The sequence below is a fragment of the Plecotus auritus genome (genome assembly GCF_963455305.1).
Source record: "Plecotus auritus genome assembly, chromosome: 1".
In the NCBI taxonomy this organism is placed as follows: Eukaryota; Metazoa; Chordata; class Mammalia; order Chiroptera; family Vespertilionidae; genus Plecotus; species Plecotus auritus.
Genome location: NC_137770.1, coordinates 47,204,768 through 47,219,711, shown reverse-complemented (window position 1 = coordinate 47,219,711; position 14,944 = coordinate 47,204,768). Strand labels below are relative to the sequence as shown.

General features: G+C 53.9%; 1 protein-coding gene across 1 annotated transcript in view; it reads left to right on the top strand.

Annotated features, from left to right (window-relative positions):
• The first annotated feature begins 6,414 nt into the window (after positions 1–6,414).
• The window catches only part of CORO2B (coronin 2B), a 131,364-nt gene continuing 122,834 nt past the window's right edge, over positions 6,415–14,944 (top strand). Inside the window, exon 1 of the mRNA XM_080644079.1 lies at positions 6,415–6,786. Within this exon, the coding sequence (XP_080500205.1) occupies positions 6,772–6,786 (15 nt within the window). The 5' untranslated portion in view covers positions 6,415–6,771. The remainder of the gene's footprint in view (positions 6,787–14,944) is intronic.

Genomic DNA, 14,944 nt, shown 5'->3' with positions numbered 1-14,944 from the left:
CTGGGACCTGGGGATACTGGTGGAAACCAAACCAAATCCTTGCCCCTTTGTAAGCTTTTGTTCTGTGGGTATGTTGGGGACAATGTGCAAAGTAATTATGAAGTGAAGACATGTCAGGGGTGCAAAGAATAATGCAAGACAAGGGGTAAAGGGAGCAGGGTGGAGGCATTTCTGGAACTGTCAGGGGAGGCCTAATTAGTACAGAGACACTTGGGTAGATCCCCAAGGAGGCCAAGATAGGAGTCCTGAGACCAGTTGGGCCTATAGTGCCACTTATGCATGCTCCAGTTCCAAGAGGGTGGTCTGCTGAGCAGGTTGTTCCCACAGTCTGGCTGGTGCCATATTCCTTTTGCAGGGTCTAGGTCATGAGCGATTGGGCCACTAGAATGGTGCTGACATGCTGAGTTTGAGTGATTCCCATATCAGACCCAGGTCAAGTTCAGGCCTCTGGGCTATCATCACTCCAGGGTCTGTGAGGTGACTCTAGCCCATCTATGTTTTGACCATGGTGGCACTTCTCATCTGCAACACCAAGAGTGGCAGAGGTGGTAGCAAGCATTCTTTACCCTGGTGCCAACCTCCATGAGCACCCATGGCATCACTCCATCCCATTGCCGTCTTCTGTGGCTAAAGGGCTTGTCATTTACACTCCAACATTCTGAATGATCAATTAATGACCCCAAAACAAGTGACCCTTCTTATCTCCTGCACATTGGGTAAGACTTGCACTTATGATCATTAGTGAAGCAGATGGAGAACATGTGAAAGAGTCACTGGAATCCAGTATTCATGGGCAACACAATGGATGATACAGAGTCATGGGTAATAATGAAACCGGCATTAAATAAATGGTAGCAGAGAACTGAAGGGGTAAGAAGATTCATATTGGTTCATTGCAAACAGGTGCCTAAGAGCCATGACACTGTGAATAAAAACCTTTTTCTCCTGGTGGGGGATAAGAAATGGACCAGGAATGACCTATCCTATCTAATAAAAGAGTAATATGCAAATTGACCATACATACATTACACCCATAAGCCACACCCACCAGCCAATCAGGAATGAGTATTCAAATTAACCCAACCAAGATGGCTGAGACCACGGAGCAAGCAGGAGGCCTGGGTTTCCCCGGTAATGGAGGAAGCTAAGCTTTCTGCACACCCTGGCCGGCCTAGGCCTCCAAAGTTTCAATTATAGAAGATAAATAAATCCCAGATACCAGGGCCTCCGCTTGGGTTGCCGGGGGGCGTGGCCATCCTGCAAAGCACCACAGGCCCCTTGCCCAGGCTGCCCCACATCCCAAGGGAACCCCCACCCTGATCCAGGACATCCTTCAGGGCAAACCAGCTGGTCCCCACCCATGCACCAGGCCTCTATCCCAGGGGTGGGCAAACTTTTTGACTCAAGGGCCACAATGGGTTCTTAAACTGGACCGGAGGGCCGGAACAAAAGCATGGATGGAGTGTTTGTGTGAACTAATATAAATTCAAAGTAAAGGAGCGGAGGGGAGAGCAAGACAACCCTCCGCTCTTTCGGCTCCGTGGGCCAGATAGAACAGCCGAACGGGCCGGATCTGGCCCGCGGGCCGTAGTTTGCCCATGGCTGCTCTATCCTATCTAATAAAAGAGTAATATGGAAATTGACCATCACTCCAACACATAAGATTGCTGCCCCCATGTAGTCAAAGATGGCTGCCCCCATGTGGACACAAGATGGCTGCCACAAGATGGCCAGCAGGGGAGAGCAGTTGGGAGGGATCAGGCCTGCAAGGGAGGGCAGTTGTGGGTGATCAAGCCTCCAGGGGAGGGCAGTTAGGGGTGACCAGGCCAGCAGAGGAGGGACGTTGGGGGTGACCCAGGCCTGCAGGGGAGAGCAGCTGGGGGGACCAGGCCTGCAGGGGAGGGCAGTTAGGGACAAACAGGCTGGCAGGAGAGTAGTTAGGCATCAATCAGGCTGTCAGGGGAGTGGTTAGGGGGTGATCAGGCTGGCAGGCAAAGGTGGTTAGGGGCAATCAGGAAGGCAGGCAGGCGAGCAGTTGGGAGCCAGCAGTCCTGGATTTTGAGAGGGATGTCCAACTGCCCGTTTAGGGCCTAAACGGGCAGTTGGACATCCCTCAAGGGGTCCCATATGGGAGAGGGTGCAGGCTGGGCTGAGGGACACACACCCCCGTGCACAAATTTCGTGCACCAGGCCTCTAGTTTGAAAATAAAGAACATGAAGAGCTGGTTCCTGGGCCTGAGGAGGAAAAGATGGCTCTTGGACCCACAAAGACTCAGCACACTGATTGGACAATAAGCAAACATGCTGGTACCTGTTCTCTATCATTACTTGATGTCTTCATCAATAAATCACAATACTTCATATAGGCCAAGAGATTTGTGTTACATTTGAAAATCAGATTGTTTATATAGACATGGGTTCCCCACATACGCAAATTTGCCCAAGGCTCTGCACATGCTCAGGGCAGCGCTGACTGGGGAGATAAGCCTGTTCTTGCAAACTAGAGTTCAGAACATCTTGCAGCAGCACAGGAGGCCTTGGCAGCCATCTGGTCCCAAGCCTGCTCTTTGCAAATGATGAGGGCTGAAATGCAGCAGTGACAGGTGCCGTGGTATCTAACATGGACAAGCTGCAAGTGCTGGGAGCTCCCCTCCACTCTCTCTAGATACAATGGAAAAAATATCCTCGGGTGAGGATTAACAAAACAAAAATAATAATAAAAAATATAAAAACACCCCCCCCACACACACACACAACAAGACAAATACACTTAATTTTGATAATTATAAAACAGGGTGAGTTAGGCCACCATGGAGGTAGTGTCAGGAGAGCTACATAGAGGAGGTACCATTGAACTGGGCTTTGAAAGGTGAATAGGAGTTTGCTACACAGAGAAAGAGGGGCAAAGGCATTGGAGGCTGAGGAGAGAGCCTGGTCCAAAGCATGGAGCCATGAGAGTATCCAGAGGAGACCAGAGCTACTACTGCACACTCTTAGTTACTCCACAATTTGTAACACATTTCCTCAGCCTCCCTCTGGTTTCACCTGCAGCTCAGTGGATGGTTTGTGTAGAGGGCCCCCTGGGAAGGCACATGGGCATTCTTTAATTATTGTCAGTTGAACCCAGTGGCATCAGCAAAGCCACGCCCTGGGAACACGCCTTGCCAAAAGGCAAGGGTGTTGTCAGCTTGACCTTCATTTCAGCCCTTGGTGTGGGGAAGTGGGTTTTGATATCTAAATCCTGCCTAGCACCAGGAATGCTCAGGGCCTACTCAAGAATGCAAATAATCTCCTTTGTCTTGACCTTTTGGTGAAACTTCCTGGTATTTGAGGGTATAAAATAAACACGCTGTATCGGCTCTGGGACACTGTCTCGCCATCAGAAGAGGGCAGCGGTCCACCTGGCCCCAGCTTTTCTTTCTATCTCTGTGTCTTGTCTCTTTCTTTTATTTCTCAATCCCCAGCTGCCTCTACTAAGGAATTGGACCTGCTTTCTAGCCGCGCTGGATGTGGAAAAGAGAGAAAATAGTTACAGTTTGAGAAAGCTCAGACTTGAGCTGACTGCATCAAGTAAGCTGGGGTGGGAGTCTTTCCACTTCTGCCCCAGGGCATTCTTCAAGTTGAAGTAATGCCCTATGGGGCAGCCCTCAAACAGGGAGGAAGAGAAGCCTGTGGATAAATGCCTGCTGGCTGACTCCAGCAACCAATCCTGGACACATCCCAGAAGTCTCTGGGGAACTGGCCTCCTTCCCTCCAGCCGTGACCTTGAGAACACACAGTATAAAGCCAGTCTTTATATTGTCTCTTCCTCCTTCCCAATCTCACTACCCACACACAGCCCTCTCTTCCACTTCTGCTTCCTGGGACACCTTCCAATTAAACCACCAGCGTCCAACTCCTTTGTCAGGCTCTGCTTTGGGGAGAGTCCAAACGAAGATGGGCCATGTGCTGGGGACCCAGAGTGGGAGGTATTGTGGTGTAGACACTGCACCACAGAAAATGTACACCTTTCTGAGAGTCTTCTGCAGGCCAAGCCCTTGACCTGACAAGGGGACGCAGAGTTCTCTGAGAGGCCCTTCCTCTTACAGACCTCCGTTCTGATTGGGAAGATGTGACACGAGGGGTGAGCCGGCAACATGTGAGGGCTCAGAATCATTTTCCTTCTGCCTTTGGAGCCTGTCACGTGGGTTGTGGGCAGCAGATTGATGTTCCTAATTACATTTGGCTCAAGCTGATATTAAGCATTTGTCTTATTCTCAGGGTCTGTAAGGCTGGTGGATGGTGGAGAGGGTGCCAAGACGCATGCTGGGTAGCCGAGGATGGCAATCTGGGAGTTGAAACATCCATGAGAGATAAAGGTGGACAAGTCACAGCCGTGGGGGGAGGGGGATTCGTGTCTTTGAGTTGCCTTTTCATGGCTTCCAAGGGCTGGAGGTCCTGGAAAGGTTTTAGGGGCACCCTCCTGTCTTGAGGCTGACCTACCCAAGGCAGTCCAGACAGGGACTGTGACCCCTTTTGAGGCTGGACAGCTTGCTGAGAGCAAATGCTTTTGTGGGTCTAATCTAAATATCTTCTGCTGCAGATCTAAGGTTTATTTTGACTGATTTGTTTTTGGTGGTTAATGTTTGCTGAGCACCTACAGAGTGCCCAGGGGTACACAGTAAGAGAAGATGTGTCCTGTGCACAGGATGCTTCCCAGCTCACGGTGTATACCAATAGGAAGCTCATGTCAAGAAGTCCAGATACCCACAGCCAAATGCAACTGGTGGAACCAGGGGTGCTGGAGTTGTCAGGAGTATGGCAAGGAGGTGGGGTGGTGAGAGGTAGGGAGGTTTGGATTAGTGCTGAAGGATGGGGTGAACAGTGTGGTCAAAGGTTTGAGGTCCAGCATGGGAACTAGGAAGGGTCTGCACAAATGAGATGCCTGAGGCCTGTGGCAACATCTGCTACCCAAGAAACTTAGTAAAGTTACTCAAAGTCCTCCTGTGTGAAACCAGGACTCATAGCCATTCATCTAGCATCCAAGGGGAGGAGGGGGGCGGGGGGGGGGGGCAAATAAGGCATCCAGGCTGAGTGGCCCTGGAACACACAGATCCAAAATACACAAGAATTCTGTTCATCACTGTGTGATTTTAGGCAGGTCTCCTCCCCTCTTTGTTCACTCAGCAAAATGAGGATGGTAAGTCCTGTCTCCTACTGTTGCATTTTGGACTACAAGAGGAAATGCAAAGAAAATTAGTGTGATGATCCACAAAGCTCTCTACAGAACCCCTGATTGCTGTAGTGTAACAAGTGTGCTTCTTGAAGGCAGGCATCAGGTCTCCTCTGTTCTCTTGGCACCTTGGACACACAGGTGGTCATCCACCGAGTTGACTGCCTTGTGGTATACTTAATTTGGATGTAAATCTTGGTGTAACAGGAAGCCAGTACTTCCGGGCTTGCAGTGAGGTGGTGATGCACCAAAAAGCCCTGCACTCTCCATCTGGGCTAACCTGTCCCCTGCTCAGTCTTAGCCTTTCAGTGGTTCAGTTTAGGCCCAAACAGGTTCTTTCAGATACTCCGGATGGTGGAGTCACCTTCAGGTGATTGTCACTCAAGCCCCTGCAACAGCTCCAGGATATGGTGTGACCCAGGTCAGGATTAGGTCACTGCACAGGACGCACCTGTGTTCTCCCGACCAGCTGCACCAAGGGCAGTGTAGACACACCTGGGGCCGGGGCCCGCCCTGTCACTAGAAGGCATCTCTTATCACCACGGGTACCAGGACCGTGGAGAGCTTGCGCGCCGTGGATCGCGGAGAAACGCCTGGGGCAGTCCCACCGCGTGTCCTTGTCTAAATCACTTTCCACTCTAGTACTGTTTCTTCCTCTGTAAAATGGCTACGATCCCCCTGGGCCAGCTAATCGGATAGAGAATTGGATTCAACCGATCGCTTACACAACCCTACTCCGCGACCTTGTGCCTGGGGTTTGCGTGAGGAAGGGCCGCGGGCGGACTCTGGGCTGGAGCCTGCCACGCCCCTCTCGCGGAGCGGAGCGCCCCTCCTGGCCCGCGGGCCGACTTTGCGAACCTCCAGGGGGCGAGCCCGGCCGTCTTCTCGGCCAACGCGGCGCCTCGACCGTCCAGCGGGTGATTGCACCAGCGTCCCCGGGCCAGCGGGGCACTGAGAACTCGGGCTGCCGCCCACTTCCCCGGCCAGCAGGTGCCAGGACCCCGCTTGCCCAGCCGCCTGGCGTCCGCGGGCCTGAAGGGGTTAAGGCCGCTGGCCTCGGCGCCCGGCCCAGGCTCCAGGAGCGGCGGTGCCCAGCGGCCAGAGACACGGGCCGAAGGCGCGGGGCACGGCAGCGGGCGGGCGGGCGCTTCCTCCTCCCCCTCCTCCCTCCGCCTCCTCCTTTGTAGCGAGTTCCCGGCCCCTCTTCCTCCCCCCGCCCCCCAGCCCGGGCCCGCTCCCTCGCTCCCTTTCTTCCTGCCTCGCCTTCCTGCGGCGAAAGAGGCTCATCTATTATAAATGCACATTTGGGGCTGACATCAGCGAAGAGCGGCGGGCGAGCGCCGACGAGCGGTCCCTGCGCGCTGCCCGCCCGCCCGGAGCGCGGGCCCCACGGCTCGGCTGAGCCTTCCGCGGGGCGTGGGGAGCGCGCCCAGAGCCGCCCGGGCCGCGAACGCGCTAGCCGCGCGGGACCCCTTCCCGCCGCCGCCCGGGCCTCAGGCGGACCCCGGCCGTCGCCCCCGCACGCCGCGCCCGCGCCCGGCAGCGCCCCGAGTTCCTGCATGACTGTCACAAAGGTAAGCGCCCGGGACCCGCCGGCGCCGACAGCCCTCCGCCTGGGCTGCGGGGACACGGGGGTGGGAGGGAGGAAGGGGCGCTGATGCTGGGAAGGTGCGGCGTGCGCCTACTTAGCTCCCCCAGTCGCTGGAGTCTCTCCGGCCCCCAAGGACTGCAGAGGGAAGGGGGAGGATGCGGCTTTGGCAGCCGCTGTGGTTTGGACAACAAGCCTCCTCACCGGCCCAACCCCAGGACTGCATTTTTAACCCTTGTTTAGGATGCTGCATTCTTAACCCCTGGAGAGAGAGCACTGTGGGGCAGCTCCTTGGTGTCCCCCAGTGGAGCGCGCCGCGGGGAGAGGAGCTGGCAGGGACTGGTGCTGGCAGTGGTGTGGGAATGGGCTTGCCGCCCAGAGGAGGCCACTGGAGGGGAAAGCCCACCACACCTGCCGGCCTCTGCCGCCAATCCCACGGATGCTGGCCCTTCGCCAACGCCACTCACTGGAGAAGGCGCTCCCCAGCCCGGGAGTTGCTACTGGGGATAGGGAAGGTTCTGAGGTGACCAGCTTGAAGATAAGGGGAGGTGGGGGATGTAACAGGGAGGGTAAGATGGGCATTCTGGCAGCCCATTGAGGAGGGGTTTTGGACCTTGCCATAGGGGCCCAGGTTTATTGGAGCGACTTTGGGGTTTCTCTGTTGTGAGGAGGAAGGGGTTAAGAGGAAAGCAGACAGGGTACTGGAAGGTGCCCAGGATTAGGAGACTAGCAGACCTGAACTCACTCCCCACTCTACCCAAACCCTGGGTGATCTTGGCTGGGCCCTTCTTCTTTGGGCCTCAGTTGCCTTTTGTGGAATATGAGGATGATAATATGGATCCTGAGGGTCATGCTGGGCAGTTGAAGAACAAATAAATCAAGGATGTGAACCCACACTTTTGAGGGAGCTCTGTCACTGTAAGGAGCTCACAGCCTGGCCTTAGCCTTGGGTGTTGGCCTTGGTTTTGGTGATCCAGGCACCCAAGGCCAGACTCCACTAGCTGTCCAGCTGGCTCTCAGGATTGGAGAGTTGGAGGCCAAATGGGAAGGGCAGATTGCTTGTGGTCAGAGCAGTGGACCAGATGGAGGGTCAGCCATGGTAGCTACGGGAGGGGTAGTTCTGGCTCCGTCTGATAAGTCAGGGGCTACCTAGGCCCCCATGAGATCTGCTACAAGACAACATATTTGTTCAGGGTATTTGGGCTCAATTCCAAAATTGGGACTTGGAGACATTGTGGGAAGATGAACTTGGGGGCGGAGGGTCCACCTTAGCTCTGGCTACTACTGGCAGGGCTGCTGTGACCCACAGCGAGTAGGATGCTTAGTGTTTTGAAATGCTACGCATGCTATTCACCTGGGAAGGATGATTATTATTAAGGTTATTAATGTCAAAGGGAAGAAGAATAATGGATCGGCCTGGATGAGAGATAAAGGATGTGAGATTTTAATACTGGCACTGACATTTGATTCAGTGCCTCCCCTGTGTCTCTTTATGCATATGAGCCCAGGACGCCTGCCTACCCAGGAGGCTTGCAAGGAAGGTGTGTGTAGCACCCTCTAACAGAGGAAGAAACTGAGGCTCAGAGTGATACAGGATTTGCTTAAGGTCACACAGTGAGTAAGTAGCAAAGCTGGGGTTTACCCTGAGGTCTGTCGTAGTCTATGGCCTATGACCTTCCCATTGCTGTGTACTGTTGAGCTCCCTGGAGATGGGATTATTTCCATGTTAGGGGGTCACTACTTGGAGGCGGCCCCTGAGGTAGGGAGTCCATGAAGGTGGGTACTTGTTTGTTAAACCCACTGGCAGGCCTGCCCTCTTGATGTCCAGTGATTATTCAGGAATGCTTTCCCACCCCCACCAAAACCCTCTGTGTCTCTCTCCTCCTGCTCTAACCAACGTGGCATCAGTCTAAGCCAGCTCCGGGGATTAAATAAAATCCCCACCTTAACCCTATCTTCTTCACTCTTGCCGGTCCTTCACAGCGTTCCTGTTGGGAGGGCTGGAGGAGCAGGCGGCTGCAGGAGAGGGCCTGCGTGCAGTCCTGCTGCCTGGGAGCCTGCTGGAGGAGGTGCCTCTACAAGTTCCAGAAGAAGCCAGTGCTCTGGGAGTCTCAAGGCCTGGCCTCTAGTCCTAAATCAGCCACTAAGAAGGCCGTATGACTTTGGGCCAGTCAGTTCCACCTCTAGGCCTCTGTTTTCCCACCTGTGAAATGGAGGAATTGGTTTTGAAGATGCCTAGAGTTCCTTCTGCTGGTCCTTTAGACATCTTCAGCTTCAGCAAGAAGTCGGCTCTCACGGAGATTGGGGAGCTCTTTGTTCTCTATTTGGTTACAAGACAGATATGAAGAAGAACCCTAAAGGACATGGGAGGTGGGATCACTGCTTACAAACTGGGGGTGGGGGGCAGGGGAGGCAATGGCTTAGAGGGTGAGACCTCAGCCCTTGCTGCTACTCCCCCAGGCACAAGGTCATCCCCTTTGGGGGAGCCTAGCTCCCTGCCCCCTGGACAGAGCTTTTGTGGTAGGTCCCCTGAGGGCAGAGGTTAGGTGTGGATTACAAGAGATCATCTTGTTAGTCCAGAGATCCTGGAAAGAGGAGGGAGGAGATCAGAGGGGCAAGCTGCTAGATGGTCTGCAGCACTTCCTGAGGGGAGGCGGGCCTCTGTTTTCCACTTACCACCCTGCCTCTCATACATATCCCCGTTCTCCTTCATTGGGCGGTGCAGCTGGTGGAGCTGCATATAAAGCCTGGGCATGAGGCGGGTAGGACCTGGAGGGACTTCTGCCCTAATCAGCACTAGATACAGAGCCATGTAGATGGTGACCTTCTAGCCCGCTGGCATTGCTCCTGGTTAGGATGTTTCAAACTCTGTTTTATTGTGTGTGTCTAATAAGCTACCTTAGTTTCCTTATGTAATGAGGAGGAGGAAGGAATAAGAGAGAGAGAGGAGTGGGAGGGGCCAGAAACAGCTTCCCTGACCTTGGCCAGCCACAGGAGAGCCAGGCTTCACCTCCTCCCAGGTTTAGCCTAAAATCCTAACATAGGGCAAGTCAGGGGAGAGGAAGCAGAGGCTGCTTTCCTAGTAACAACACGATTTTATTCCAGATGATTTTACTCTTTGAGTTCTTGTGCCTGCTTTTAGTAATTTTTCTATCTGTATTCCATGTCAGCAATATGCCAGACTGGCAGTACCTCTCCTGTTCTTAATACCCTTTCCTAAACTGCCGTCACCTGGAGAAAACAGAACAAAACCGTTAGCACTGTGTGCGGAGTACAAGTCAGTGGGCTATGAGAAAAGGTCCTTTGGTGTGATTTCCTGGCTTTTGTCTGAGATGTGACCAGAGATGGGGCTTCTGGGTAAGCAAGGTGGTGACTTGTTGTGACGGGGCTTCCTGGTTCCCAGGTGTGCCTTGTTAGGTTAGAGCCCGTGAGCTCAGTGCTTTCCAAGTCCTCGAGGCTAGTTTGGTGGGTCTGCTGTCAGGAGTGCCTCAGGAATGCCTGCCATACTTCAGAAGAACTAAGCAGGAGGATGTGGGCAAAGAGGAGGCCCTGGTGCCAGCACTCCCTCTCCGGGACCTGATTTCAGGTCCACAAGCAGCACGGCAGCCACTCCTGGGCCCTCTTCCTGCAGGTCAGTCTTCTCTCGCCTGCCCCTGTCCTGGCAGAGCTCAGCGCACTGCTGGCCGCCCTGGCCTCTGCTCAGTGTGACAGGACCAAGGATGGTGTTGCTCTCCCAGGTAACTAGTAATAGTTAATTGTTTGACAAAGATCACGTGACTCTAGGGCCCCTATAGAGTGGCTTGTAGGAGAACAGCATGCCTGAGCTGTCAAATCATCCAACCTCTCCCTTGACAGACGAAGGAGCTGAGGCCCAGGGCGCAGAATTGGGAGCTGCCTAAAGTCACTCAGCAAGTTGGAGGCTGAAGGGTCTGGAGCCTGGTTCTCCTGACTGCTGGCCAGTGCTCTTTACCCCGGCCGCCCTGTGAGGGGATTTCAGGCAGCCCAGCCAGAGGCAGGTGTTTCGGCCCCACTCCAGTGACCCCACTGTATAGGCCAACCTGGACTGCTGGGGTCTGGCTTTCCCTCTGCTGGGCAGCCTCTTCCCTTGGAGACCAATGTTGGGGTTTAAGGTATATGGGAGCCCTAGCTATACCCAGGATCAGGATGGGAAGGGAGGGATTGCGAGGCCTCTCTACCTCCAAATCCTTGACCCAGAATCTAGTCTATGAAGGAGATGCCTGGGCTCCATTCCTCTCTCCCCCGCCTCCCACCCCCAGCATCCCCCTTCCCAGCACCTCTTTCCTGTCTGGCTCTTACTGGGAGAAGAGATGTGAGAACCACCGTGTCACAGCCTCAGGTAAAAGGCACACACCCAACTCCCCGCACTTGGGGGTGGAGGGAGGTTCTGCCTCTCTACTTCATGCACTCATTATACCTCCTCCTTCCTGTCAGTTCTTCCAGAGATGGAGCATTCTCATGCAGAGGGTGTGAGGCCAACATTCACTCATTCCTTTTAGCTAGCACCCTGGGAGCCCCTACTCAAGGCCAGGCCCTGTGTTAGGCATTAGGGTGACAGAATGCGTAAGCCATTGCCCCTTCTGTCCAGAACCTCTGAGGAGATGGAGATGAAGGAGATGTCCTGAGCTAAGAGTCTTGAGGTCCAGGGGATACAAGCCAGGAGAGGTCTGTCTTGCTTGCACACTATAGGTGCTCAATAAATACAGGCTCTTTCCTTCCTAACTATCTCTCCTTACAGGCAATGAAACTCACTCTCCAGAAGAGCTCTGGTGAGTTATTTGAGGGTACCCCACAGGCCTAGGTTCTCTTGCCTGGGGGCATTGCCACCTTGGCACCTGTGGCATCACTTAGAGGCTCGTGGGAAGGATTGTGAGGCTCCCCAGGGCCCCAGAATCACCCCACAGCTGGCTGGCCCTGTGGAGTGAGCCTAGACTTGAGCTCGGCCAGTTTGGGAGTGTGGATGCTGGCTGGACCAACGACCTGGCAGCACTAGGCCCTGGCAGCTCAGTGATGGAGTGAGTTTTTCCATTTCTCTCCCGGGTTGGCTAGTCTGGAACAGACATGGCCTCAGCTGCCGCCGGCTCCTGGCACCGCGCAACCCAGAATCCGATTTGGATGTGCTGGCCTCAGATTTGTCTGGTGTCCATGAGATGAGAGAATGTGCACATTCCCAGTGTGCACAGCACCCTCTCCTTTCCGCTTCTCCAGATCAGCTTGTTCTGTTCCCCTGCCTTTCTCTGCCGGTGGACCCCGCAGACTCAGGCCTCAGAGCAGCTGGCCTGGAGCAGGCCCTGCCAGGGAAGGACAGATGTAAATCCAGTGGCTTCCACATGAAAAGAAGCTGTTTACAATGAGCCTTCCCTTTGTGGGCCTGGAGTGTGGGACCAGCTGTGAAGGAGCAAGAGTAGGGGAGGAGGGTGGGAAGTAGGGGAGGAGCTGCCACCCAACCTCCTTGGCCCCTCCCCTCTGCTCCCGACAGAGGCCCCTGGAGGGACTTCTTAATTGGTTTCTGGCTGGCACCCTCCTTCCAATTAACACGGTGATGGGAGGCACCGGCTTGCTCAGGACTGTCCTGTTTACTACGGACTACAAGCATGGGTTACTGCACCTAATCCCTTTCAAGGTCCCATGGTGGGGTTCCCCCTATTTACTGAGGACTAAATGGAGTCTGAGTGGAGAGATGGCCACAGCCTGGTCACAGAGCTAATGTGGGTCAGAGCTGGGATGCACACCCACATCTTCTGACTTTACGCCATAACATTCTCAATCCGATCACATAATGGTCTACATCAAGCATGTCAAACTCAAAGGCTAACACGGGCCAAATAAACGAGGCATGTGGCCCACGGGCTGCGAGTTTGACATGCTTGGTCTACATTCTGTGAGGGTTAATCACCATCATCGAGAGAATAACAGTTATTAAGCAGGCATTGGGCAGGCATGATCGCACTTACCCAGTACAACCATGAGGTTGAATCTGTCATCGGATGATCCCATTTTCCAGAGGAGGAAACTGAGGCTCATCAAGGGTAGGTGAGTTGCTCAAGGTGGCAAGTGTAGTGGATGGGGGAGGGGCGCTCTGTGCCTGGGCTGTCTGAGCCCAGAGCACACATTCATCTAACGTCCAGGCCTCTTGTGCAGGTGTTCCACTCTGCTCTGCTCCCACCCCCGAGGTGGAGGGCTCCTATCTGTGTGACTGTGGTCCTGGTACTGAGGTGTGTTTCAAGGCTGCTTGCCTTGAAGGCGACACCATGGATGTGTCCTGCTTAGACTTCCCTGTGGCCTTTGCTGGAGCTGGGAACCACATAAATAATTTGGGGGAGGGTGCTGGTGAGGAGGGCTTCCTACCTGTGGTGTCTGACATCAGATAGGGCTGCTTAGGCACGGTGGCCAGCCCAGGGGCCGAACAAGGTGTGACTGAGGCAGGACCACTAGCCCCATTTCCATGAAGGGCCAGCAGCCCTTACCAGAAGTGGCCTTCTCTCGATATAATATGGCCCTTGATTCCCAGGGGGTGCCGACTCTGAAGAATGCCAGCTTTAGAATTAGACAGATGGCAGATGGCACTACATCATTTACTTGCTGTGTGTTCTTGAGCAAGTTGCCTAACCTTTCTGAACATCTGTTCCTCCATCCATGAATTGGGATTAATAATAATAGAACTTAAAAGAATTATTATGAAGATTAAATGAACTGATCCACGTGAAGCAACTAGTGTTAGCTATTAACATCCAGAAGACAGAAAATTAAAGAAATGCTGACAGTGGGTGTCCTGAGGGTTATAAAATGAGTAGTAGAGCAAACTTGGGGAATAACAACAGGGGACGACATAGTCAGGGGATCAGGAAGCGACTTTAAGCTGAATCATGAAGGGTGAGTAGGAGGTAGCAGGTGAAAGGAGGGAGCTGAGGAGAGGATAACAGGCAGAGGGAACAGCATGCCAGGACTTTTCCTGCAGCATTGGGGAGGGCTCGGTACATGTATGATCCTCAGAAGGATTTCATGGTGTCGGTTGCTGTTGCCATCCCCACTCCACGCAGGAGGAAACAGGCACAGAGGCACCAAGTAAGCAGCAAAAAGTCAGCCAGCGATGTGGAGTACAGGCTGGTCAAGCAAGCCCCGGCCTCCTGACTCTGTCACTCTTCCCTTCCTCCTCCTGCGGTTTGATGATCACAGGGAGGATGGCTGGGAGCTGGGCCACTTAAACTGACCTGGGCGAGAGGGGGTGGAAGTGCCACGTTCAGTTGTCCAACCCTCTGCCCCCCTTGCAGAGCCTCCCTGGGCTGTGTAAGGGAGAGCGGGGGCCCTCCTGGCTCACAGGCAGCTTCAGGGAGGGGTCATTTAGTTTTTTCCAAAAGGAAATTTGGCTCCGTCAGGAACATTTCCATGTTATATTTTTACTTGGCCCAATTATGACCATTTTTAGTTTTTAAATCTCTGTGATGATCTGGATTGGGCCTTGGTCTTTAAAGTAAAACTATCCTATATAATAAAAGCACAGCGACCGAAACAGCAGAACAACTGGAACGACCAGAGACCAGAACAACCACGGCCCCTCGCCCCAGCCCAGTCCCCCAGCGGGGACCCCCACCCCTATCAGGGTTCCCATCAGGGCAGGCCTGTCGGCCCCCACCTGTGCACCAGGCCTCTATCCTATATAATCCTATATAATAAAAGGGTAATAATCAAATTGACCCTAATGGCAGAACGACCACTCAGCCGGTCACTATGAGGCGCACTGACCACCTCTTGGTCTCTTTCCCCAGCCGGCAGGCTCCGATTGCCCAATGGCAAATGGGGAACCAGGGGTGGGTGGTAGTGGGTGGCGGGGCCGGCTACAGGCAGCCGGGGAAGATAGCCCTGATCACAGGCCAGGCCTAGGGACCGTTCCCACACACGAATTTCATGCACCAGGCCTTTAGTATATATATATACACACTAGTATAAACTTTAATGTTACAAGTCCACTAGGTGGTGGCTGCATTTTGGTTTCTGCCCTGCCTGAGCTCAGGGAAGGTGCACATTTTACATGGAGTTCCTGGCTCAGGCTTAAACTTACTGGCTCCTGTGTGAGGAAGAAGGTGACGCCCTTGGAGGCTCTGGCTGACTGGAGAGGGGGTGTGGGA